Source organism: Strix uralensis, chromosome 24 (genome assembly GCF_047716275.1).
Source record: "Strix uralensis isolate ZFMK-TIS-50842 chromosome 24, bStrUra1, whole genome shotgun sequence".
NCBI lineage: Eukaryota > Metazoa > Chordata > Aves > Strigiformes > Strigidae > Strix > Strix uralensis.
This window is the reverse complement of record NC_133995.1, coordinates 3,688,595-3,712,257: the sequence shown is the minus strand read 5'-3', so window position 1 is coordinate 3,712,257 and position 23,663 is coordinate 3,688,595. Positions and strand designations below refer to the sequence as shown.

Below are 23,663 nucleotides of genomic sequence, written 5' to 3'. Positions count from 1 at the left end.
AGATGCAAGTATCAAACCCACCTAATTTGCCTTTGTGCCTCAGACAAATGTGTACATTACTCTTGGTATTCACTGTAATTTTTGCTTTTGTGATGAGTCTTTATATTTTGGAGATGGCATTTTGTAGCGGATACTGTTGTTCTGCGTGGCCTTATGAGAACTGATCCATCAATATGTAATTTAGAGGAGGCAATAAGCACACAAATGTATGTGTATCATTATTTTAGATAATGGACAGCACTGTGTAGTAAACACATTTGTTTCTTCACTTGCCCCATGTCCTAAGGTTAATAGAGTGCCATAAGCTGACGTTCATTTCTTTGGCAAAAACTCTGAGATTATGGATCCGGTTAACTGATTCTCACTGTCTGATACTAGTTTTTTCTAAAGCTTTCATTTCTCCAATCATAAAACTGAGAAAAAGTCTATATTTTATCTACCCTTTCAGATTCACTGGAGCGCACAGGTTAGGTATTCTAACTCCTGAATAAGTGGAATCGGAGACAGCTGTTGAAAGGAGCCGAAAAGGCCTTAGTGCACAGTAGCCTTTTCCTGTCTGTGTATCCTGAGTAGTAACTCTATGTCAAAAACACACTGAGGGGGCTGTGAACAGTAGTGATGTTTTAGGAGATGTGACAGCGTTTCTAACTTGCCTTCCATTCCAATGAAGCAGAAAGGAGCACACAGTTGGTTATCACTTATTGTGTGAGGAGATTGTCCAAGAAATTGTATTTCATTAGAGATCAACTCGATAAGCAAATTGGAAACAGCTCAGAGAAGAGCAGCAGACTGCTAAAGCGAGATTAATATTTTACTCGTTCCACGCAGCTCAAACTTGAACAGGTAAATGTATAATCAACTTGGCTTGCTGAAAAAGTCCATTGTCTTAAAAAAAAAAAAAATTAGTGTGTCCAATTGAGTGTATGCTTGTGGAACAGACTGTCTGATTCGTATGTGCTGTCACTGTACCAGCCTTGGAGCTGTGCAGAGTGCCCTTTGTGTCAGACTCTCTGCTGAGCAGGAGTGTTCACCCTGAGGGAGGAAGAAATGGGATTGCTTCTACTGAATTCCTATGGAATATTACAGGTGGAGTAGGAGAAGTATTAGTTTCGTTGTGCTTGGTTACTGAATACATCAGCTGTGCTGGCTCTTTTTCTTCCTACTGCCAACTGCAGGGAGCTGTGCTGCACTACTCCAAGATTGTAGAATAATCGGTTGAGGCGGTAAGCTCCATCTTTAAATGATCATATAATTTTATTAGATCTTGGCAGCTGATGCAGACTGTTGAAAAAGCAACTCGAGTTGGTTAAATAGCTCACAAAAATAGCTAGAGGTCAGTATTGCTTAAAAATTCCCCGTGAGGAAGCAGGAAGTGTCTCAAAGCAAGTTGGGCTGGCGACAGTAAAAGTCACTATAGTAACATCAGCAGCGCAGAGGCAGCAGGGAACAGCATAGATAGTTGTGTGCAGAAGTTTTGGTTAAGAACAAACACCCAGCCAGGGAGTGGGCTCCTGAAAAAGCAGGAATATATTGCACATTTGAAGAAACTAAAAGGTGATTCTGAATTTCAGGAGAACATTTAATATTAAACCAATTCAAATACTTTGCTCTCCTGTTCTGTTTGTCAGCACAGTTACTGGTTTCTCTGGATTGTGGACTTGCTGTGCTGCGGTACAGAATGAGCTTTGTTTCAGGCTTGATCTCGTATGGGTGCAGCTGTGCCATAACTGGGCATCTCTGGTTTGGAAAAAGTGCCTTTTTCTTCTGCGTATCAAAAAATCAAACTGGCAAGCCCCAATGGACTTCCACGCATCCGTGTGGAAGCAGAAACATGCTGCGGAAACCAGAAGCGTTAGGGAATATGGTGCACAAACCCTGAAAGGAATTTGCCTGCTGTTAGCTGGAGCCCAGTTGTGATTACTAGCTCTAGTTCTCCCAGACCCAAACTGACTCCATTTGGATTCAGTACTGCACCTGCTCGCTGTTCTGGCTTCAGGATGAGGAGATGTCTGTGTTTATGCAGGTTCAGTGCTGTATTCAGCCTTACAAGGTCAGTGCACAGACAGTCTGACTCTGCAGGAGCTGTCTCAAATCCAGGATAGTGAGAAGTGAAGCTAGAGCTATTAGTCTGTGTCAGATCTGAGCGGGTTCTGCACTGCAGCCTTCTTAAGAAACAGGAAACACAGCACTGCACAGGTACCTTTGGACGTGGGGGGAAGTGCTAAATCCTATTTTAGAAACCCAGTGACATGAAGGTGTTGCTGCACCATGGTCTCCAGCATTTCCTCTATAAGTTATTGCATTATTTGGTTTATCCCAGCCTTTCTTAGTTGAAATATGGAATATGGTGATAGTAGAAACTATGGGGGGGGGCGTGGTGGTGGTGTATATAGATGTGTAAATATATACACACACAATGAGATTGAAATTAGTTTCTAAGGATGCTTCGTAAAGGCATATCAGTAAATTCTGAGAGGAAGGATTGGGTCTTACCAGCTTTCATATAACTGAAAAGTTAACAATGTTATTTTGCTGTTGGAATAATAGTCCCTAGAGAAAGCAAAAGAATTCAGGCTGTCTAACAAAACAGCCGTTATTGAGGAATGTTGGAGAATTTGGGGAACATTCTTGTTCAGTGACACTGTAGCAGTTGTGCATGAGCAAGAGCCCACTTGACAATGGGGTGGTTTGGGAAGGGAGGAAGGTTAATTTGGTTAACCTTCAGAGCGCTCTTGTCAGTAATACCACTGAGGTATAAAGGAGAGATTAGCAAAGGAGTCTGTATTTCAGAAAGCTGCTGAAATGAAGCCTTCCTCTTTAGCAGTCAGCAGAAAAGCAGTTAGTGTGTTGTCTTGGATAGACAATTCACACCAAATATCAAAATACAGAGATGGAATCTTTCCAAGTCAAATTTAGCACATTGAGTTCTTGTTCTTGGGAACGGCTTCAGGATCTCAGGATTATGGTAGGAGATAAGGCAGTAATCTGCATGATTATAGGGCTTAAAACTTTCCATTTTACGAGTTTTTCCAACGCTTCAAGAACTTTAACACCTTGGTTATTTGCAGAGGAAAGTTTGAAGCTCAGTAGAGTCTCTCTTGATGTCAGGGGGGAATTGGTTTCTCTACACTTGCAAGAAGTACGTGCTGAAGTATCGATGTAGTAGGTGTTAAGTTTGCTGCTTGCAACCTGCTGCCTTCTGCTTACTTCAGTGACTTCTTGCCACCTGCCAGCATTTCTGTAGTGCTCGGTGTGTGCCATATAAATACATACAAGTGCCTTGTTCCAGCATTAATACATACAGCTGAAATTGCTGACGGCTGACGTAAAGGATGAGGGGGGTTTTCCCCATCATGATCCTCCTCCTCTTCCTTTCCCTCTCCCAAGTCCCTTAACAGTGTTTTAAGCAGGAACCAAGCGGTCATGTGCAGAGATGCTGCAGCTGATTTTTCTGCCTTTATCATTGGAAGATGTTATTGCTGCTCTGTGAAATAGTGAGCTTCAGCATAATGGAGTAAAGCACGTGGCTACTGTCTGACCTGTACAACTTTTAATCTGTTAGTGAGCAGCAAAAGGAAAAATTGACGTATCATTTTAAGTGTATTACAACAAGGAAAGGGAAAAAGCTCATGGCTCATTTTTAATGTTATTTTTACCTTGACGTGAATCTCTTGTAGCTGGAAATAGTTCTAATTCATGTAATCATTTCTTTCTCTGTACAGTTTGTTTTATTCAGGCTATTTGTATTTCATTACGTTCAAGTGAAAATGGATTGGAATGAGTTAAGAGTAAACGCTGCAATAATGTTTAAAACTAAGCATTTGGAGTTCTAGCATGTGACTTTTAGCCTTTTTTTTTCTCTTGTGTTGTGATGATGAACATTCTTTTCTTGCTGCAGTGGTTCCCTTAAGAAAACAATCCTTTGTCTCATGCTCAGATTCATAGTTCATTGCCCAGTCTGAGTAATCCCACTTGCATGCTTAGTAGATATGGATAAGACAGATGGAAGAATCATCATTTCTCAGACCAGAGTGCTGCTACGCAGAGTATTAAATGGTAGACAGATCCCCGGTGAGTTTCCCAGCCTCACAACTTCTGTATTCTGCTGAGGCAAGAGTGGTTTTGTCTGCTGTGTTTTGCTACACAGGACTGTTGCAAGGAATTCTGTATGTTGGGGAGGAGGATGGTACATAAACGCCCCCTTTAGTTTCACACCATATTAAAAAGAAGCTGTGTTAGATCAGCTGTTGTTGGTGGTGATTGACTTGATTTCAGAGCGATCTCCCGTGTAAGTATCTGTTTCCTGTTGTTCTTGGTTCACTTTCTGGAGAAATCTCTCAACTTTGAATTAAATCCTTTTGCTTCACCATTCTGGACAAGGAAAGAATTGACTGCAGCTGTCTCTAAGCTCTGAAACTTGATTCAGTGGTGGCCCTTGTAAAATCTAATGGCTTGTTTAATCAAATAGGACCTTTTGAGAATTGCACGTGGAATATGCTCAATAAATTAGCACTGACAACAGTATATTCTGGATGCATGACTAATCAATTGCGTGTTAATTGGCTCAAGACTCTCACCAGCTTGACAAGAGAACCCAGCCGAGCAGACAGCATACAAAATAAGACTTGTCACTGCCAACATCTAAGTAGAGTTAAGCACATGCCGAGGTCGATGGCCCCCTCTTAAGCTTTCCCAGATAAATTTAAAAAAATGGATCCATGTCTGAATTACAAATAGCACGTAGAGTAACAAAGGGAAAAAAGGAAAAGAAACTGCAGCTGTTCAAAAGCACCAAAGTTAGTTGAGTTGTTTGTATATGTGACTTTCTGTATTCCCTAAAATACCAAATGTTGCCTTTTCTAACTACATACTGTGCTATGAATATTAAACTGCAAATGCTTAATGGGACTGAAATTCAGTGTACCCCCTTTCATCAGGCATGGCACTCGCACATCGTTACTGCACTTTTTAGGCTCTGTCAGTGTGATCACGATGAACTTTTGTTTCTTTGATGTACCTTTTTAATCGACTGGCATGTTACTGGGTGGCAGTCTGCATGCTTCTGTTCCACGCATACTTTGATAAGCACTGCAGTAAACAGGATCTGTTATGGTGAATCTGTTACTGTGGAATTTTTTTTAAATCTAGATGGTTTGATGAAATTTTTGTTTGATCAACTTCAAAATATTTTAGTTGTAAAATGCTATAAATTGGCATTTTACCGTAAGGAGTACGTGTGGTAGTTGTGGCTCTGGCCACAGCATATTTTTTCATCCCTTCTGTCAGGGGTGAAAAATAAATGTATACAGAACGGAGTTCGGTTACCACTGCGTAGGGTCCAGAGCTCACTTGACTTCTGTTAGTGTTATTTATCAAGAAGCCAGGGGGTTGTGTGAGCAGGGAGGTGACAAACAGAAGATGCAGTCTGTGCTTCTGCTCTACAAAAAATACGCAGTAGCATCTTTAGATGAAGAATTTCGACATTCGGTGTCATTTGGAGATATGAGCATGGGATAGGGAGATGAGAGGTCCTGGATTATGTTTGATTATGAACTTTATTTGCTGTGACTTGGAGCAAGGAATTTAATTTTATTTCTTTATGGACACACTGATGCTTGTGTTTGTCCATGCGTTGGAGTGGTACTGTAAAACTAAATTGTGGAAGCTCTGAATGGAGTTTTAAATATGTAAAATACTGTGTGGGTTACAATATTTTTGTTAATTCATTAATACTCTCATTTTTTGTGGTCATTAATTCCCTTCCTCTGACCTTTAAATTGTCTCAATGTTGCACAGTAGCTGTCTGGGTTTTGTTCTTTACCCTGTGACTGAAGATCTGTTCTAATGGCTCCACTTAACTAAAGTACTCAGGAAAATGTTTTGAAATGTTTCTTTCCCTCGCACATAGATTTGATGTTACGGAGTCTATGCTCTGTACAATAGCAATCCAGCTTCTCACAGGAACTCTGGGGCCCTGGTTCTGGAACTATACGGTAAAGTGAACGTTAATGCTCCCTGGCAAGCAATGGCATGGACTAAGCAGAGACAGCACCTTTGTCATGCACATAGTAATTGGTCTGTGAAAAGCACCTTTTTAAGGGTATTTCACAAGTGCTTTAATATGAGGGGAAAAAATGTTTGCAAAGTATGAATGAGCAGTAAAAAAAATCAGATCTGACTGGAAATAAATATTTTTTTGAAAGCATGCTTTACTTGAAAACAAAGCAAAAACCTGCCTGTTAAACAGAAGACCTTGCTTTAAACATTTATTTTTGTTTTGTCACAGTTCTGGCTTCACCTAAAAGATAGCCAGGGTTGTGGTTATACAGCTCTGTAAGTGCAGGTGTGGAATAATTTTGTTGGAACTACTTTTTAAAGTCATAGAAACGTTGTTGTTGTTGCTGTTTAAATACCTTTCCACCAGAAAAAATAATTGCTTGGCTAGTTCAGGGAACTGTATGCTGTGCAATAGATTAAAAAGTCACCAGTGAGTGGTTAAAAATGCCTCTTTTGAGCTGTGCCACTTCATCTGTGTAGTCTAGTTGCTTAGCTGTGCTTGTAGCTTCATCATTAAGTAACTTCATTTCCTGGTTGTCTTTATTTTCAAAATACTTTTCCTTATGTCTGGGCTAAATATATCCTTCTCCACTCTGGTTTACCACTTCTTAGAAAGGACTTTCTCTTCCTTCTTTCAGCTTTTTTTTTTAATACAGTGTATATAGGTGGGATTTTTTTCCCCCTCAATAAAATGATGTCATTAAAAGTGAGTAAGTTGCATTCCTTGAAATTTCTCATAGTTGCTGGATTATTAGCCAGGAGTTTCCCTTGAAATAGTTGAGAATATGAGAATGGCTTTTTGATAGCCTCTGTGGAACTGCGTCAGATTTTAAGAGATTTTTTGATGTTTGTTTACATACCCTTTATTAAACTTGCATGGGTGCAAATTACGCTGTGGCTTTGTTTTTTTTCCTGTAATGGTTCAGCACAATCTCTGCTTTCATGAAGCTATTAGAAAGAGTCCTTAATTACCAGCTCTACTTTAGATCCAACAATATCAGCAATCTGGTGAATCATGGTGTATGTCATATCCACTGGCTGCATCTGACAGTTTGAGCCAAGTGCCAGTTAGGCGTTCTCTGAAGGTAGTCAGATGACATAATTTTTAAATACTTTGTTGACAGTCTATGAAAGGCTGGAAATACTTAGTGTCAGGAAATGGTAATGTAGCAAGCAGTAACTTGAAGGAAGGAAGAGCTTAATCAAGATTTTAGCCTGTTGTGATAATAGCATTATGACTCTGAGAAGTCATTTAGGGAGAAATAAATAAAAAAAAATCCCTTAGCACTGAAACATTCAGAGATTTCCGAAGTCACCCGTTGGTATGATAGTTATGTGAGAGGAAGCAACTCAAATTCTGTAATGAAAGTGATTTGTTTAAAATGGATGAGGACAAATTGCCATCTAATGGGGGAGAGGGAGGAGTTGTGATTCTCTGCACAGGTGATGGAGGTGTCCTCTGTAGACCCACCTATGGTCTCCACCCTTGGAAATGATGCCTTTGCCATTCCAGAAGAAATTTGTTTCACAAATAAATGCAGCGGTTGGTAGGAGTGGTGTGTGTAGTGGATGAGCCAGGCAGAGCATTTGGTTACTTTTGCTCCAGTAACAGAATGCCAAATGTTTGCTTGTGACAAGTCCCCTCATGCACGCTAATTTTAACCAGGTTTTAGGCATACTGAATCGCAGAATAGACCTAATTATCTTAAATACTTGCATATGTAGTTTCAGATGCCTTCTGGCGTCTTTATTTTTAATCTTAACTAACACGTAAAGATGCTGCTGCTTCCGAGTCACTCACCCAGAACATGCAAAGCATCGCGCTTCTTTTACGTGGTTTGAGGTCAGGTGGTAGAGATTCTTATTTCAGTATTGCACCATCTCTGAAATGGTTAAGCTACAGGAAATATGTATTCACGCTATTCTTTTTTATCTGATAGCTGTTTCATGTGACAAGCGTTTGTAGCGAGAAAGTATAATAATATAGCCCTGCCTTGAAAATACTGCATGCTCTGGCAAAATACAAAGGGAATAGCTGATGATTCTCTCAACACAGATAAAGCTTGTACTCACATGTGCTGGGCAGTGAGACTCCTTTAGTCATCGAGAAGAAAAAAATTCTTAAATTGTTACTGAAGTTTACTTACGCCTTTAGCCTGTGGAGAAATTATTGAAAAGAACACGAAGGCTTTAGATGGTGGAAAAGAAAAAGACTTTGGGAATCGAGTTAAAACAGGTTTACTCTAACTTGAGGTGCAGAATTCTAAAGAGCTGCAGCCCTGCCTCCCTCTTGCAGCTCTGCAGTGTCACCCTTCAGTACTTGTACTGCTGGAATGTGACTTTTGTAACGTTTTACCTCACATTTGGGTGTTTTTTCAAAGATCAGAATTGGGCAGTTTTAATACAGTTTAGCACAACCGTATAGAGGAATTGCAAATGAAGGTGCTTAAGATGATTGAATCTGGAAAATACTGCCTTTTACAGGAAACGAAATGTTAAAATAATACTGTTTCTAATAATATTCTGTTACGTCAGGAAACAAGTTTGAAAACTAGCAAGTAATTTGGCATGACAAGGAAGGACAGATGAAGAGTCAACGGTGTTGCAGTGCGTGCAGTAAAATCCGCGGCAGCCTCGCTGCAAGAGCTGGAGCAGGCCTTTGGAAGCTCTGTGGGCATTCTGCTTTCTTATGAATTTAGGTAAACGGAGCGAGGGATGAAATGTGCATTTAAAAGCACAACTTTTATGCTTCCCACACGTCGGTATTCTTGTTTACAGCCTTTAGTTCACGAAGGGAGCTGGTGCAGCGTTGACATTGTTTGACCTAGTCCCTGTTTGCTGTCCTCAGTTCTGCAGAGCTGCTGTTTGTTATTTTTTCCCTAATGTCAGTTTGCTGTAGAATCAGTATTTTTCAGGGTCATTTTCAGTGGTTTTCCCAGCCTTGCAATTAGATGTCTTGGCATTTTTAGCTTGTTAAAGTATTGAGTCTTGATTCTTTGTTGCTTCGTCTTCAGTGTCTGATCTCTGTTCCTGATGATCTTAAAAACTTGATTCAGGGTCTTCTGTTTATTTTCTAGAAGGTGAAAAAGTCCCTGGTTTATCTGAAGAAGTGATCTTTGAAACTAGACTGCTTTGTGTCTATTGAGGAACTCTTACAATAACTTTATGTCCATCTGTTGTAGCGTGGGCATGTCTTGGGGGAAACGGTTTGTTTCATTTTCTTCATTTCATAGGTATTAAGAATCCGCCACATATTGTGCACTATGTCTCTGTAGCATCCTAGCAACATAAACTGTTTGGGCAATGCTGACATGACTCGATTTGTCAGGAAACATCAGGCAAAAAAACTGTCAGGTTAGGGGAAGTGTGGCTCAAGTGATTGCTGAAAATATCCCAGTCAAGAGGCTTTAAGAAACCCCCCTGCTTGAGCTGCAGAATTCATGCTGCTAGCTCTTTCCATTTGTTTTTTCTTAGGATGTCCACTATAGCATTTAAATGAGTAAATAAATACAAACATCAGGAGAAATAGACTTTGAACTGGCTGATTCCCTTCTTGTTTTGAAATATTTTTGCTTTCCTGCATTCTGCTGGTGGTACCAGGCGACTGGTTGTGTGCAGTAATTAAATGGCAGGGTGGGGGTCTGCAGCACCTCACTTTTGATCTCCCAATGCTGTGGGTTTTTTCTCCTCGTGGTACTTATCTTTTTGCACTGAAGTGAAAATATTTTTCTGCTATTAGTTGATAAATGATCCACTGCTCCAGTTTGTGTTTTCTGTAGTCCTTATCATAGGAAGAGGCACTCCAATGCGCGGTGGAACTCTATGTGGAAAAAAATACTAATTATGTAATATTTAAGCAGGAGTGTTATGACCCTGCTTTGCAAATAATTTCCTTAGCCACTAAAGCAAGCTAAATATATTTTTCCTCAAAAGGCCAGTGTGGGTAGTACAGAAGGGCTTTAGTCAGTCTACAACCAAGCAGCTTTCCATGCAGCCCTGCTCTTGTCTTGTCATTTTATGAGGTACCTTCCCAGTTCTACCAGAGTTTAAAAACAATACAGTGACTGAGGCAATTTATGGTTGTTTTTATTACTAGCACATTTTATCTTGAAGCAATTCATAAATACAAGTTAATCATTAAAAGTGTAGGAATGAACGTCCTCTAGATCACCTGATGTGTTAAAATTTTCCAGGTAGTGTCGTACGTTACCTTTGCTCAGTATCTTGACAAAGCCATTGTTGCTTTGTTTTCTAATGGCATTCTTTCACTTTTTTTTTTACTGTGTTACATTTTAAGGGCTGTTTAGGACTTTTATGATCGCTGGCAGCGGTCCACTTGTGTTGCATTTGGAAGCCTTAACTCGTTCCATTTAGTTTTCCTTTTACTCCCCAGTTTAAGTCTGTAGTTGCACAGTCACTTTGACTCAGCACGGTTTTGTTCAGCTGCCAAAAGAGTCAGTGCAGACCTTCCACTGCCCTCTCCTTTGTGCTTGCATCATTCATGAGGCCACACATAATGGATAAGGAAAGCTGATACGCTAGAAATGAGGACAGGAACCTTTCTTCTTCTTTTTTGGGTCATTTTAGTGAAGCCAGTTTCCTGCTCCAGTTGATGGCATGTGACTGTAGTGCTGGCACAAGGGAGAAAGTGAGACTGAGCAGGTGGTTTTGGGGGGGAGAACGTGGTTGGTCTTTATTGAAGCCGGAATGACTGCTCCTTTTAGCAGCAGCATGGATTTAGTCCAGTTTATGCTGTAGTTGCCCAGTCATTTTAAATTCAAGTTGAATAGAAGAACAGTGGGCCTCTTTTCCCTTTCACCCAGCTTCTGTTTCCAAATGTTGTTCCCTTTTGTGGTCTAGCTTCAAGGAACTGCCTGTTTGGATTCCTGTGTTCTTGGATTTCTTAATAGTGGCCATTTGACATCCTGCGAAGAAAATTCACTGCATCAGGCATGTATTCTGCTGGTGTTGAGCATATCTTTTAAAGTCATCTCCCAGTGGTTTTAATGAGCATAGGATGTCCCCAGTTCTTTTTCACAGAATCACAGAATCATCTCGGTTGGAAAGGACCTTGAAGCTCCTCCAGTCCAACCATGAACCTCACCCTGACCGTTCCCAACTCCACCAGATCCCTCAGCGCTGGGTCAACCCGACTCTTCAACCCCTCCAGGGATGGGGACTCCCCCCCTGCCCTGGGCAGCCCATTCCAACGCCCAACAACCCCTTCTGCAAAGAAATCCTTCCTAATATCTAGTCTAAACCTTCCTTGGCATCTTTGCCAGGTGTTTAAAACCAGATGGTTTTAAAACCATCCTTGATATTAAGAACTTATGCTTTGTTTAGGTGTTTAGCTTCTCACTTGGTCTTAAGTCTTCTGTCTTAAGGAGCTCTTTGGTGTTAAAAAAAAAAAGTCTTCTCTTTCTGTAGAATTGAAGTTAACTCGTATTTGTTCTGCAGTATGAGATTCTTATAAGTCAGGGAGGAGTTTTTAACCAGATATACTTGCAGTTCATTGCTGAACCCTTTCCAGCTGCCTGATGCCATTTTTATTTGAGTTGGGGAGGGCAGAACTCTGGGCAATGGAGCAAAGGTTGTACCAAGTCTGTGTAAAGAAGATAATGCTGTCTCCCTAACCCGAATCCAGGCACAGTTTCCATGGATTTGGTTGGTCTCCCAGTTTGGTGTAAAAGTTTGTCTTTCAGAATGCTTTGTCTTTTATGATGTGAATTTTTTTTTTTGAAGTGTATGACCTTACTTTATTTTGCATTAAGATCACTGCTGCCAAAAGAAACCTGTTTTACTGTCAAAGGAAAGCTATAAACTTGAGTTACCTACATTAGTTATTAGTCATTGTTTCTGTGAGCTTTCTCAGTTGCTTTATATTCTTTTAGGTCATTCACAGAAGTAGTAAATTAGGCTAAAACGCATTCCCACTTAACCTGTGCAGGTTCACTGAGCTCCTTCAGCCCTTCCTCAGTTGGACACACTGAAAGCACATTTCCCTGCTGACTACAAAAGCTAGGAGGAAGCAATTTGCATTTAATCAGATGTTTTGTGTAAGTCTTTTCTTGCATTGCTGAGCATTTTTACTTTTTCTTGCAAGGTAGCTCAATGGCTCAATTTGTTTGTATGAGGACTGAAGTAGAAGGATTTTTAGAACATTCTTTCCTTTTTGTGGAAGTTGATTTTTTTTTTTTTTTTTTTCCCCCCCAAGCCAGTTCTGATTGCCTTACAGGATTGTTATTATTAATCAGAATATAGGAAGACCTCTGAGGTTATTTCCTGTGTATCTCGTATCTCCACGCTTGGTGTGGTGGAAAGAAAATTTACAAAGCAAAGACAGCTAAAGCAAACTTACTGGAATCTTCTCTAGATTTCCTCCAACAACTTTGGCTAAACTTTCCCATTACACGTTAAGAGTCTGGCTAGTTTGTGGGTATTGCTGCTCTCCCATTTTTTTTTTATCTTTGACGCTCCCCTCTGCTGCTTCACTACTTATTTACTTGAGAAGGGAGGGAGCAGTGGGAGTTTGCGACAGCAATAGTCAGGGGTTGGGTGCCTCGTATCCTGTTGGCCTGATGTCAACAGTGCTGCCACGCGCTGATTCTGCTACTTGTTCCCCAGGTGTGTGTCCTGCCCTTAGGGAGTTGTTCAGAAAGTCTCTGGGCTGATGGAAAGGTGAAGTCGGATGCAGTGTTTTTACACTGAAAGCAGCAAGCAGCATTTAGAGAATCCATAGTAAGATAAGAGATTGCATTGAATGCCACACAGTGTTGCCCTTCTGCTTGCTTATGCTGTGGGGGATGTTCTACGTGGGAATTGGACGCAGCATTATAATTATCCCTTGTGCATATTGATCTGCTGCTGAAACAAAAATTGTATTTTGGCCAGACTGGAGATACTCAAATGAGAGAATCGGCTCCAAAACTGGAACAAAGGCTGTTCAGAAAACTTGGTGGCACACTGATCTGATACTAAACTTAATTATATGGTCTTGGAGCTCATTTAAGGCACACGGGCAAAAAAAAAAAAAAAACCCAACCCTGAACCATTATTCCCCGATGCTTATGCAGTTGATAATATCAACAGTATTTTTGTAACAGCAAAGCATGTATTTGCAAGAAGCAATTTTGAGTCTTTCCGGTAGAACTGTATTGATAGAAATAAGGGATATGCCATAAATATTTCAAACTGTCTCAAAGGATTATTTTTGATACAGTATTCCGTATGAGATAGCGTGATACACCAGCAAGTCCATCCTCTTTATACTTGTATTTTTCTTTACTTCTATTTCTGGAATCGACTTGTATAGCCATTTTTCCCTCTTGCTAGCCCCCAGACTTTTGCATGCTCTTTTAAACAGTCTTAAACTCAATCTTTTCTATAAGCTGTTCCTTCTTGCACTTTTATAAAACATACTAGCTATGCTAGGACCACAAGTGGTTTCTCTTCTGGCTGCACGCTAGAGACCGACTCGTGTAATCTTGAGCAGTGCAGCTGGCTGGCGTTTACATTTGTGTAAACTCTTCAGGGATTCGTGTTTCTGTTTAAAGTTGGGTGCTATTCAGAGAGAATATTCATATTAAAAAATAGGGTAAGGGATAAAATAGGCATTAAAAAGATCTCTTCTGAATTTTATAATCTGAAATAAAATTTTTTTTTTTTGGTGGGCAAGGTTGAAACTGAATATTTATTTCTGCAACCGGCAGTGGTCAGTTAAAAGAAGAGTTCCAACTGTTCCTTTTGACGAAATGGATTTTTATTGCACTGTGAAATGAAACAAAAACTATAGCCCAGCATGGCTCTTAATTTTAACAGTAAAACTAAAATATGTTTTTTGCTTTCTAAATTATTTATAAATTTTGCCTCTCGTTTTCCTCAGTATTTTGGAGTTTTTATACTGTGCATGATAGAGGAGAGCTGCAGAGCTTGCAAATAACTGACTTGAAATTGCTTTGAATAATTTTGCTTTTTTTTTTTTTTGGCTTTTTGTACCTAATCAGAATTGATGTGACTGAAGTACAAATCTTCATAATAATCATGCATTTACTGGCAGTGATTGGAGGACCACCTTTTTGGCAATCTCTGGTAATTTTGTTCATGTTCTTATTTTATCCTTTTTAACAATCTCATAGACACCTGGCAGAACTATCTGCCTATAGCAGCACAGTTTAATTTGCGAGGGGAAGGTCTCCCTTTTCCTCATAAGTGGAAATATATATTCTTGAGTACAGGTCACGTGGCAATAACTGTGCATTCTGGTTTTACCAGTTACCAAAACAAGCTATTATTTTGTATATTCTATTTGCAGGTAGAAAGCTATCAAACATTTCATGAGATTAAATGTACCTTCAGTGAAGTCCAGCTTCCTTTGAGAGAGCTGGCCAAAACTGGAATGAATTTCATGCGATAAGCTAGATCAGTGATGGAGGAGTACCAAATTGGATTGATATTGGGAAAGCTTTTGGAGAGCAGTTGGTAACCATCAGTAGATAATTTAGCCTGAATGTGGCTGGCAACTCTTATCTGTATGGGAGGGAAAAATTGTCACTTCTTTTTTTAAAATGAAGATCATCTTGATTAAGCAAGCTGGCTATCATGGGCTGGCAGCATATAGATCCTGCAGACGTTACGCAGGCTGGCCGTGCCACGTCAGCTGGCAGTTTATGGGCTGTCATAAATTGACTTTATATTTGCATTTCTGAAGCCATGTTCAGCTATCAAAATGGCGTTGTCCAAAGAAAAGCATATATTTGCATATATAAATTAAAAAAAATAAATTTCTGGAAATAACATCTAAGGCATTGACTTCCTTGCTGAGTATTGATCTTGTTTGTGCAGATGTTAAACGCAGTTCTTAAGGTGCATAAAGAAATCTTGATTTGCGTTAAAACCAAGAGATGGTCAAAAATTACTGGAACATGTCACCCCAAATTGATCTAATCTGCTTCATATAACTAGAGAAACAAACCCTCTAACATTGTAGAGAATATCTAGACGAAGGAGCTAACCTTGGCTACCCCAATTTTGCTACATGTGCTTTCAGGCTTACAAAACCCACCCCCCCAATTAATTATGTAAATTTGGGAGTAAATACAATCTAAAGAGATTGAGTGTGGATAGAGCTGATTCTAAAAAAACAAAAAATGAGGCTGCAAGTCATTTTATCAGTGCCAAACTTTTCCAGAGATTATTGTGGCCAAAGCCCCATGCAGTTGCTATGCTGCATTACAAATCAGGATTTCCCAATTCATGTTCCCAGTTTCCTTTTTCCCTTTTTAAAAAAAGGGGGGAAAAAAATGCTGCCACAGCAACTTCTGGCACAACTCAGTGCAAGCTGATGTTTATGTGAGCTTAGAAATTGTTCTCTTGTGTTGTTAAATACCTTAAATAACCTGTTTCGGTGAAATCTTGAAATCTGTTAGTTCTGGGTTGTGGCAGCACTTGGCTAAGTCGGCTCCGAAAAGATTAAACTATTTTGAAGTCTGGTGGTGGATTAATGAAGTCATTTCTCCAGAGAACAAACTTGATCAGGTTTCCGATGACAATTAGGAATTTTTCATTCAACTTGTTAAATTTTGTGTTTGATTTAGAGACAAATGTTATTTACTATTTGCAGAGCAAAATATATCACACAACCTGTCCTTACCCCATCTCTCTCCTCAGTCCTTTAATATTTTATGCGACAGCAAAATTGGTGATTTGGTATTTTTAGTTTGTTTCTATCGGGGGGGTGGGGGGAATAATGGAATAAAATGTGGTTGTATACTCAAACATTCCACTTTCTTATGCTAACATGTGAAAAGGAAAAACAATCTGAATAGGCTAAATGCAGAATTGTGTATTTTGTCAATTGTTGCTTTCATTAGCTTTCTTTTTTTTCCCTGAAATGGTGTGTACCTGTACTGGCTTCCTTCTTTCTGTCAGTGTAGATTCTCTTTAAAGCGTGTTAAAATGCTGTTCTGCAAGGCTCCTGGGGCTCGGTAATTTCTGGTGGATGGTGAGTACAACTGCAGCTGCAATCCTCATTTGGAAAATGTGAGTAAAGTGAGCAAGCTTAGGTGCAACTTGTTTGATGCATTCTATAGAGGGCTTTGTCGGTTTGAAGTGAGAAAAGTGCTGCAATTGCTTGAGTTTTATTCCACAACGTAATCGTTAAAAGCATAAACACTTCATGAATATAAAGCAAGCTTGGTTTTGGCCCGCTATGAGTTGTTATTCCTCTTGCAAATGTGACTGAAGTGTATGTACCTACAGCTCTGAACTGCCGCTGGGATCCAGCCTCGTGAGAAGGACTGAGCTGCCCAGCTGGTTGTGGTGTTTGACTAGGAGGTAGCTGAGGAGAGTTCCTGGAGGAAGAGCCTCTGACCACTTACAGATGTGTAGTCTGTTACACACTCTTCACTGCCACTTCCCTGAGCCCTTAGCTGGGCTCTTTGCCTGTTTCCTAATTAATATTATTATTCTTTTTAAATCCCAGTTCATGCTGCACAAAACTCTGATGGCATCTAGTCTGGAGGCCTGACATTAGTTTTCAGGCAAATGATTCTGGACTTGCTTTAATCCAGACTCTGGCAAGCACTCGTTAATCCATTCTTTGCCTGCTGCCACTTTTTTTTTAATTAACATGCATGGTTTTTTTCCCCCAGACAAAATTTGGAATGCTCCCTTTACCAGGACATACCTGTATTCAGAAGCTTGCTGTGCAGTGTAGCCTTTCTCTAGTCATCAGCTTCAAAGGGTTTAACAGAGAACATAAGTTACCTGCAAAAGATTTGACCTGTGATACTTTTCTGCATTATTTGACGTTTTCTTGTGAAGTTCTGCCTGCATCTGACTTCTGATGAAACCTGTGCAAATACCAGTAAGGTCAGAATAACTGCATGGACTGTAGTGGTACATGGAATACCAGACAGGGAAGTCCTATGGCTTGCATTGTGGTCTCCTCTTACTTAAAGTCAGGGGCTGCAATGCATTTTTATAGGAAGATTTCTGAGTACAACTCCCTCTCTCCCTTTACTCAGCTTTTTTTTTTTTCTTTTTTCTCTGTGCTATTTGCTTGCCTTTGCTGCTCCCAACTTTTGGCCTTGCTGCTTTGCTTCCACTTTCTATGCAAAGCAATTTAGCAGGCGCTGCCTTTTTATACTTCTCCTTTGAATTTCCTCTGCCAAAGTTCAGTATGTAGCTTTGCTTCCCACTAATTATTTCTGCCAGATAAATGAAGTCTAATACCTGTCACTGATGTAGCTATCAGTGGAAGCAAAAAGGAGTGATAATAAAGCATAACTAGTCAAACTGGATGTTATAACAGCATGGTCTTACCCTTCTGCCTTTCCTGAGCGTCCCTCTCAGGTGTGTTGTTAGTAGTTTGGATGGAGTTCATGGGGTGTTTTTCCCAGCAAACTCCCCTTGTCTTTGGGAAATGTCAAGCTTAATGTCTTTTGACTCCTGCATGAAGCTTGCCATTGTTTTCTTCTTCCTGTAGAAGAGCAAGTTCACCCCATTCTTTAAATACCAAACTATCATTGCTGAAGCAGAGGGCAGCACAGGTACCTTCCTTCATAAGACTAAGGAGAGACCTTCAGAATTCCTGTGCCCGGTAGCATTAATGAATGATTACAGTTAGCACTCCAGTCTGTGGCAGTGTATGCCTTTTGTTTACTTGTCATTATTCTTTCTTTACTATCTTTCAGAAAATGTTTTTTGACTTAACTGCAGCCTGAGTGAGGGCGAAATGTGTTTAAGTGTTACGAAACCATGCCAGCCAGCCAGAAGCCTGCAGGGCAGTGATTTGGAGAGGTGGTCTGGGTGCTCATCTGTAGGCTGCCTAGGAGCAAGGCAGGAAGAGTTAAAGCTGGCTCTGCCTCTTAGTTGTGCCCTGAAAAGATCGAGAGATTCAGTTATTGAATGTGATAGAAAACTAATGATTTTTACCTGCTGAAAGCTACACTATAATTGAAGAAAAATAGAAACAACTTGACCTCATTTGGGCTTCTGTATGTAGTTGGACCCCTTGCTGTTGGGGAGCCAAGTGTGTTTATTCAGTTGAGTTCCTGAATTAAGAGCCCGTGAGGGTTTTTAGTAGTTGTATAGATAAAGTTGGGAAGTTTTGGGTAGCATTCTCTAAACACTTGCTTCTGTAACATATTTACTGTGGTGTATTTTGAACTCTTTCTTCTTCACTTCTAGTTTCTCCTGTTCTGCTTGAAACACTACTGTTAAAAAATGAAGAAAACTACTGCCTTTCTTTCAAAGCTGCCTGTGCTCATTTTTCACTCCTTTAGCGACCTTATCACTTGCCCTCCTGGGCTCACTGACTGAGATGACTTGTCTGATCTGTTTGCTTCCCTTGTCTTGCCCATAAGGTAGTATCCAGTTTCTTAAGGGGCCTTGTTTAATCATCTCCAGTGGCTTTTGCTTTGCCCAGTTTGATCTTGGGCTGCAGCTGTGAGTTTTACAACAAGCTTCAGAAAAGATGACTGATGCATTTCTCCTCCATGCGATACCTGGGTGCTTTAGCTAGCAGGTTCTTGGTTTCTGTCCGCTTCTCTGCTTTTGATGGCTCTTTACAGGTAACTGAAGATGAGTCCGACTTTATGGGAAGCTTGATGGAAGGATTATTGGAAAAATACATTTTTCTCTGTGCCTTGTAGAAATTTAAATCTCTGTATAGCAGAGAAAGAAAAGCAAACGTGTTGGAAAGTGGAGTGTTTGAGTGCACCAGAAGTACTAAGCCCAACTTTAGTTTGCTTGTGCGTATTTTAACTTCTTGTCTCTCTTCCGTTAAGATTCCAATACTGAATATTCAGGTGAAAATATTCCCGGCGCTCTGTACTGTTGCAGGAACCATATTCTCCTGTACAAACTACTTTGGTGTAATCTTCACAGGTGGAGTTGGCAAAAATGGATCCACTATAGCAGTAAGTACTTCATTCTGCTAGTTACGCTTCAGCACTCTGTGGCTTTTCAGCCATGTCTTTAGCTTTTATTTACCATAATACCTCCTACGTGTGAAATATTTTCCTTTCAGTTCCTTGCTGGCTTGGGAAAAACAAGTTGATATTCTCTGCATGAGGATAGTAGCTTTAGGAATCAAGAGTTTTAAAATTTTTGCGTGATTAAAAGTGCTTGTGGTACTTTGATATTTGCTTTTGAATTAATCATATAAAACAGGTTATACAAATACACACCCTCCCAGAGAGTTCATAGAAAAGTCCAATGCAAAAATCTATTCAGAAGGAAGTTCATCAAGAAGATTGGTTATGGTTTTGATCTTTCTAAAAGATCTGTACTATTCATATTACCAGTGAAAAAGTACAGGTGGAGGTATCTGCACGAGTGCCTTCTGTTTCAGTGAACGTGGAGATTGATTCTGGAGCCCCAGGAGTTTTCCAAAAAGCAATTCTATGCCAGTCTAATAATTATTTGCTACCTAGAAGGCTGTTTTAGTTGCTTTCTAGCTGGCACAGACAATGGAATAGAAGTATTGTCTCCTGTCACTTGCTAACAGCGTCAGCCACTGACCGTGTGACATGTGTCAGAACTGTGCACTTCTTGCTGCCTAAAACCTTACTTTCTCCCCCAGCACAAGAAAGGTTCGACCACATTCTCAGCTGATACTCAGGTTACATCACACTTTGTTCCTGTTAGTACCAGTGTTCAAAAAGACATGTTTTTTAATGTGATTTTGGTTAGAAACCACCCGCTGCATGCCATGTGAGCATTCGGCTTATTGAGCTTTCTTTGCAACGTTCACCTTTTGTTAACCTAATGGTTTAACTTTATCCTGCTGTAGGGAACGAGTGTCCTTTCACCTTTTCTTCATATTGGGTCAGTGATCGCATTAGCTGCAATGATCTACAAGAAATCTGCTGTGCAGCTCTTTGAACGGCATCCCTGCTTATATATACTTACTTTTGGTTTTGTATCTGCTAAGATAACAAATAAACTAGTGGTAAGTGCACCAAAACCTTGGAGTTTCTTGTTGCGGTAAAACTTTCTGTAGATTTTCAAGTTCTCTGCTTATTCCATTGACTGACTTGCATCTGTGTGTGTACTGAAGTGATACTCGTGCTTTACTTTCAGTAGCTTGCAGGTGCAGGGGAGCCTTTCTTCTGTTTGAGAGAGGAGTAGTAAACCTCAAGCTGGTGCCATGGTTACACAGTCAGTGCCAGTACAGCTTACAGTTGCCCAAGTACTGTTTCTCCCCCTTTCCCTGCTGTTTATTCACACTTTTGCAGAGCATTTATGCACATGTGTGATGAGCTGGGCCGGCACAGAGTTGGCTGAAACCCCCCTCAGATGCAGGGAGGAAAGTTTAGGAAAAGGAGAGAAGGTGGCAGAGCTGCTGACGTTTGAAACAGTTGCTTAGGGTTTACCTTAAACACTTGGAGAGAAGTTATGGTTAAGGTTATTAACAGGTTTGAACCAGGGAACAGATGCAGTGCTGTCGGGAGAGGAGCCCCTGTTGAACAGAGTGAATGAGGGATTGAACATCTGCTGCCCCAGCCCTCCCAGTTCTGCAGGCAGATGGTGCGTTGCCCCATGAACTGGATCAGTGTTGGGCGTAACTCTCACTGGAAGAAAAGTTTATTTCTTACTACACAGTCACAACAGTTCTGCTGGTAAAAGTGAGGATGTGGTGTAGGACAGCTCTGTGCATGTGGGGGAGGGTGGGAAGGTCACCCTGGGACAAAGACATGATCATCAAACTGTAACCAGAGGGAGCTGGTGATCCTTATGGGATGGGAACAAATAGGTGGGGTGAGAGGAACACCAAGTGTCTGGTTTTTGAAGATCTAGCAGCTGTGAGTTTTTGTTTCCAGGCTCAACTAAACCTTAAAATTTACCAGTCTACTTCCATTTTACTGTGTTGTTTCTGGCAGGAGGAAGAGTTTGTGGGCTGGAAAATGTGTTAAGGTTTTTTTTCCTGTAGCTACAGTCTTTGTTCTACTAAAAGATACTTCTCTGCAAACCTTGCATCTTGTGTAGCTGTCGTCTTTCATGGTTAAAACAGTATTGCTGCTGCTACTTAAGTACTTGATATGTCTCACAGTACTGTGGCTTGAGCTGTAACTTTTTTGTCTTTGTGTACTCTGAAATCACTCTGCCTTGGCTGGCACATGTTTACTTTTTAAACTTCCCTTTTTTTTAAATGTAGGTCGCACACATGACCAAAAGCGAAATGCACCTGCACGACACAGCATTCATAGGCCCAGCACTGTTGTTTCTGGACCAGTATTTTAACAGCTTTATTGATGAGTATATTGTACTCTGGATTGCCCTGGTAAGTATGGGCTCGTTTGCTTGTTGGTAATCATTGCAAACATGTGTGTGCTCTTTCCCAAATATCATTTGTGTTGGTTGAGCCCAGCTGACTCACCCACAGGGTGATGGGACTGGGAACCTTCTTTACTGAGTTGATTTTAAATAAAGCGAATGCAAAGAGGTGAATAGGGTTTGCTTGGTGCATAGTTTGAGCAGTTTTAAAGCAATGTAGCAAATATTCAAAGCTTAGAATAGAAACTTTTTGAAGATTTGTGTTGATGTGGTGTTAGCAAGGGAGTATATTATGCGCAGTGCAAGTGTAGTATGGCTGTGACTTGAGCTCTTGAAAGCAAGTACTTCTGTCATTACTAGCAACACCCATTAGGGAAAAATATCTTGTTATATGTGCTTATCAAGCACTCAAGTGTTATCTACCAAAACGCAATGTTAACCTTTTAATAAAATTGATATTTTATGTATGGTTATTACCATTCAGAGTTAATGGGGCATTTCACACTGTCAGTGTAGTTGCTGTAACTGTTTTCCCCTCTCTGACTCTAGAATTAAGAGTCTGTATTCTTACAAAGCTGGAAGAAAGCCCCCTGCCTAGAAACTCTTTCTTCACTGAGTGATTATTCCTACAGAGTTAGAGATTTAGTTTATGAAAAGAAGACCCCACTGCTTTTATTCTGAATTATGCAGGTGGTGTTATACTCTTGCTTTGTAGCCTATAATGTCTATAAATAGTCTCTAATCTACATGTGTGTAATTTTTTTCCTTTGGCAGATCTTTTCTCTCTTTGATTTGCTTCGATACTGTGTCAGTGTCTGCAATCAGATTGCTGCCCATCTGCACATCCATGTATTCCGAATCAAGTCCTCCTCCACGCATTCTAATCACCATTAGGAAATGGGGAGCCACCATAAGGAGAAATAAGAAAGAGTTGGTTTTCTACATGAACGGATGTGAAGATACGTGGGAGACTAAGGCAAAAAGCAGATAAGAACAAAGTAATTTATAATAATCAATGTTGTATAACTTTTATTCTTTGTTATCAGTAACACTCCTTAACTAGTCTCCTGCCTGAGAGAGTGAATTCCAAGTACACCCTAGTCAACTCTACATGTAGTCAACTCTGTTGGTTCAAAGCCCGGGAAAGCATGCAGGGAGTAATGCTCTGTCTTTGTAATTACCTTGATTACAAAATAATCTATATATGGTGAATGGATCCCCAACAACTGAAGTTTCTAATGTAGTATAATTACAGCTGCAATACGACTTGCTTTTAATTTTAATATTTCATCATCTCTTAGTGAAATACTTGTTTAGTGTCCACTTGAAATTTATTTACTAAAGACCTGAGCTGGTAAAAACAGAGATATCGCACTAGCTTGTGTAGCTGAAGCAGCTGTCGAGGTTTGAGTCCAGACTGATGTGGTTCTTTTGCTTATGCATTGGTGATAAAGCGGTTTCTTGCTAAAGAATAATGTGTTGAACAGGGTTCTGCAAGCAGAAGGGGTGACCGGCATGCAAAATAGTGTGGTATCTTTGTCAATTAATTTTATTTTTTTAAATAAACATTATCTAAAAAGACAACTTATTTCTCAATTTTCTTCAGTGGAAAGACTATAAAAAAAATTTTACTGTTTACTTTTTTATGTATAAAACTCAAGCAAAATTTCCTTTCTGCTCTTAATAAATAAGAATTCTGAGAGCAACAGTTGTCTTCAGATGTGTGTGTTGCTCTGTCCTACTTAGACCTAAGTAGTACACTCCTGCCAGCTATTTAGAAAGCAGTTTTGTAATGCTTTTATGTGCACAGTGTTGTCAATCCAGGATCTCCAAGAGCTTTCTCTGCTACATAGTGCAGTAAGTTTGGGGTGGGGTTTTTTTGTTGTTGTTTTAATAACATTTTAAATGTGAACTGCATCAGGGAGGCTAAGCTGGATTTAATGGAGCGTTTAGTCGCGTGGTAGTGAAGTGCTGCGGTGTGTACCACAGGCCCTGGCACTGAGGGGCACTTCAGACCCTGGACAAAGTGCCTGGACTTGCTGTATAGGGCAGAGGGAGCAACTCCAGAGCAGGATCTGCCATGGCTGTCGGGGAGCTGCTTGGGAGACAGTTGGTGGGGAGTGCTGGGAGCCTGAAATCCTAGCCCTCTGACCATGGAGCACCTCCCTCGGTAAGAAAATGCCTCTGCTTACTGGTGGTGTGATTTAATTCCAGTTGGCAACTAAGCCCCAAAGGAGCCGCTCACTCACTCCCCCATGGCTGGATAAGGGAGAGAATTGGAAGAGTAAAAGTGAGAAAACTCATGGGTTGAGTTTAATAGGTCTGCA

The 23,663-nt window shown here is 40.3% G+C and overlaps 1 protein-coding gene across 5 annotated transcripts in view; it reads left to right on the top strand.

Moving 5' to 3' along the window:
* The window catches only part of CEPT1 (choline/ethanolamine phosphotransferase 1), a 72,744-nt gene extending 49,702 nt beyond the window's left edge, over positions 1-23,042 (top strand). For 3 of the 5 annotated variants that reach the window (XM_074893617.1, XM_074893616.1, XM_074893615.1), the window contains exons 5-9: positions 14,061-14,145; positions 18,846-18,977; positions 19,853-20,011; positions 21,218-21,343; positions 22,111-23,042. In XM_074893617.1, coding sequence (XP_074749718.1) covers positions 14,061-14,145; positions 18,846-18,977; positions 19,853-20,011; positions 21,218-21,343; positions 22,111-22,230 — 622 coding nt within the window. In that variant the 3' untranslated portion in view covers positions 22,231-23,042. Of the gene's footprint in view, positions 1-5,908; positions 5,994-14,060; positions 14,146-18,845; positions 18,978-19,852; positions 20,012-21,217; positions 21,344-22,110 lie in introns of all 5 variants that reach the window. The other 2 variants (XM_074893618.1, XM_074893619.1) reach the window with 2 other exon arrangements.
* Positions 23,043-23,663: the final 621 nt, after the last annotated feature.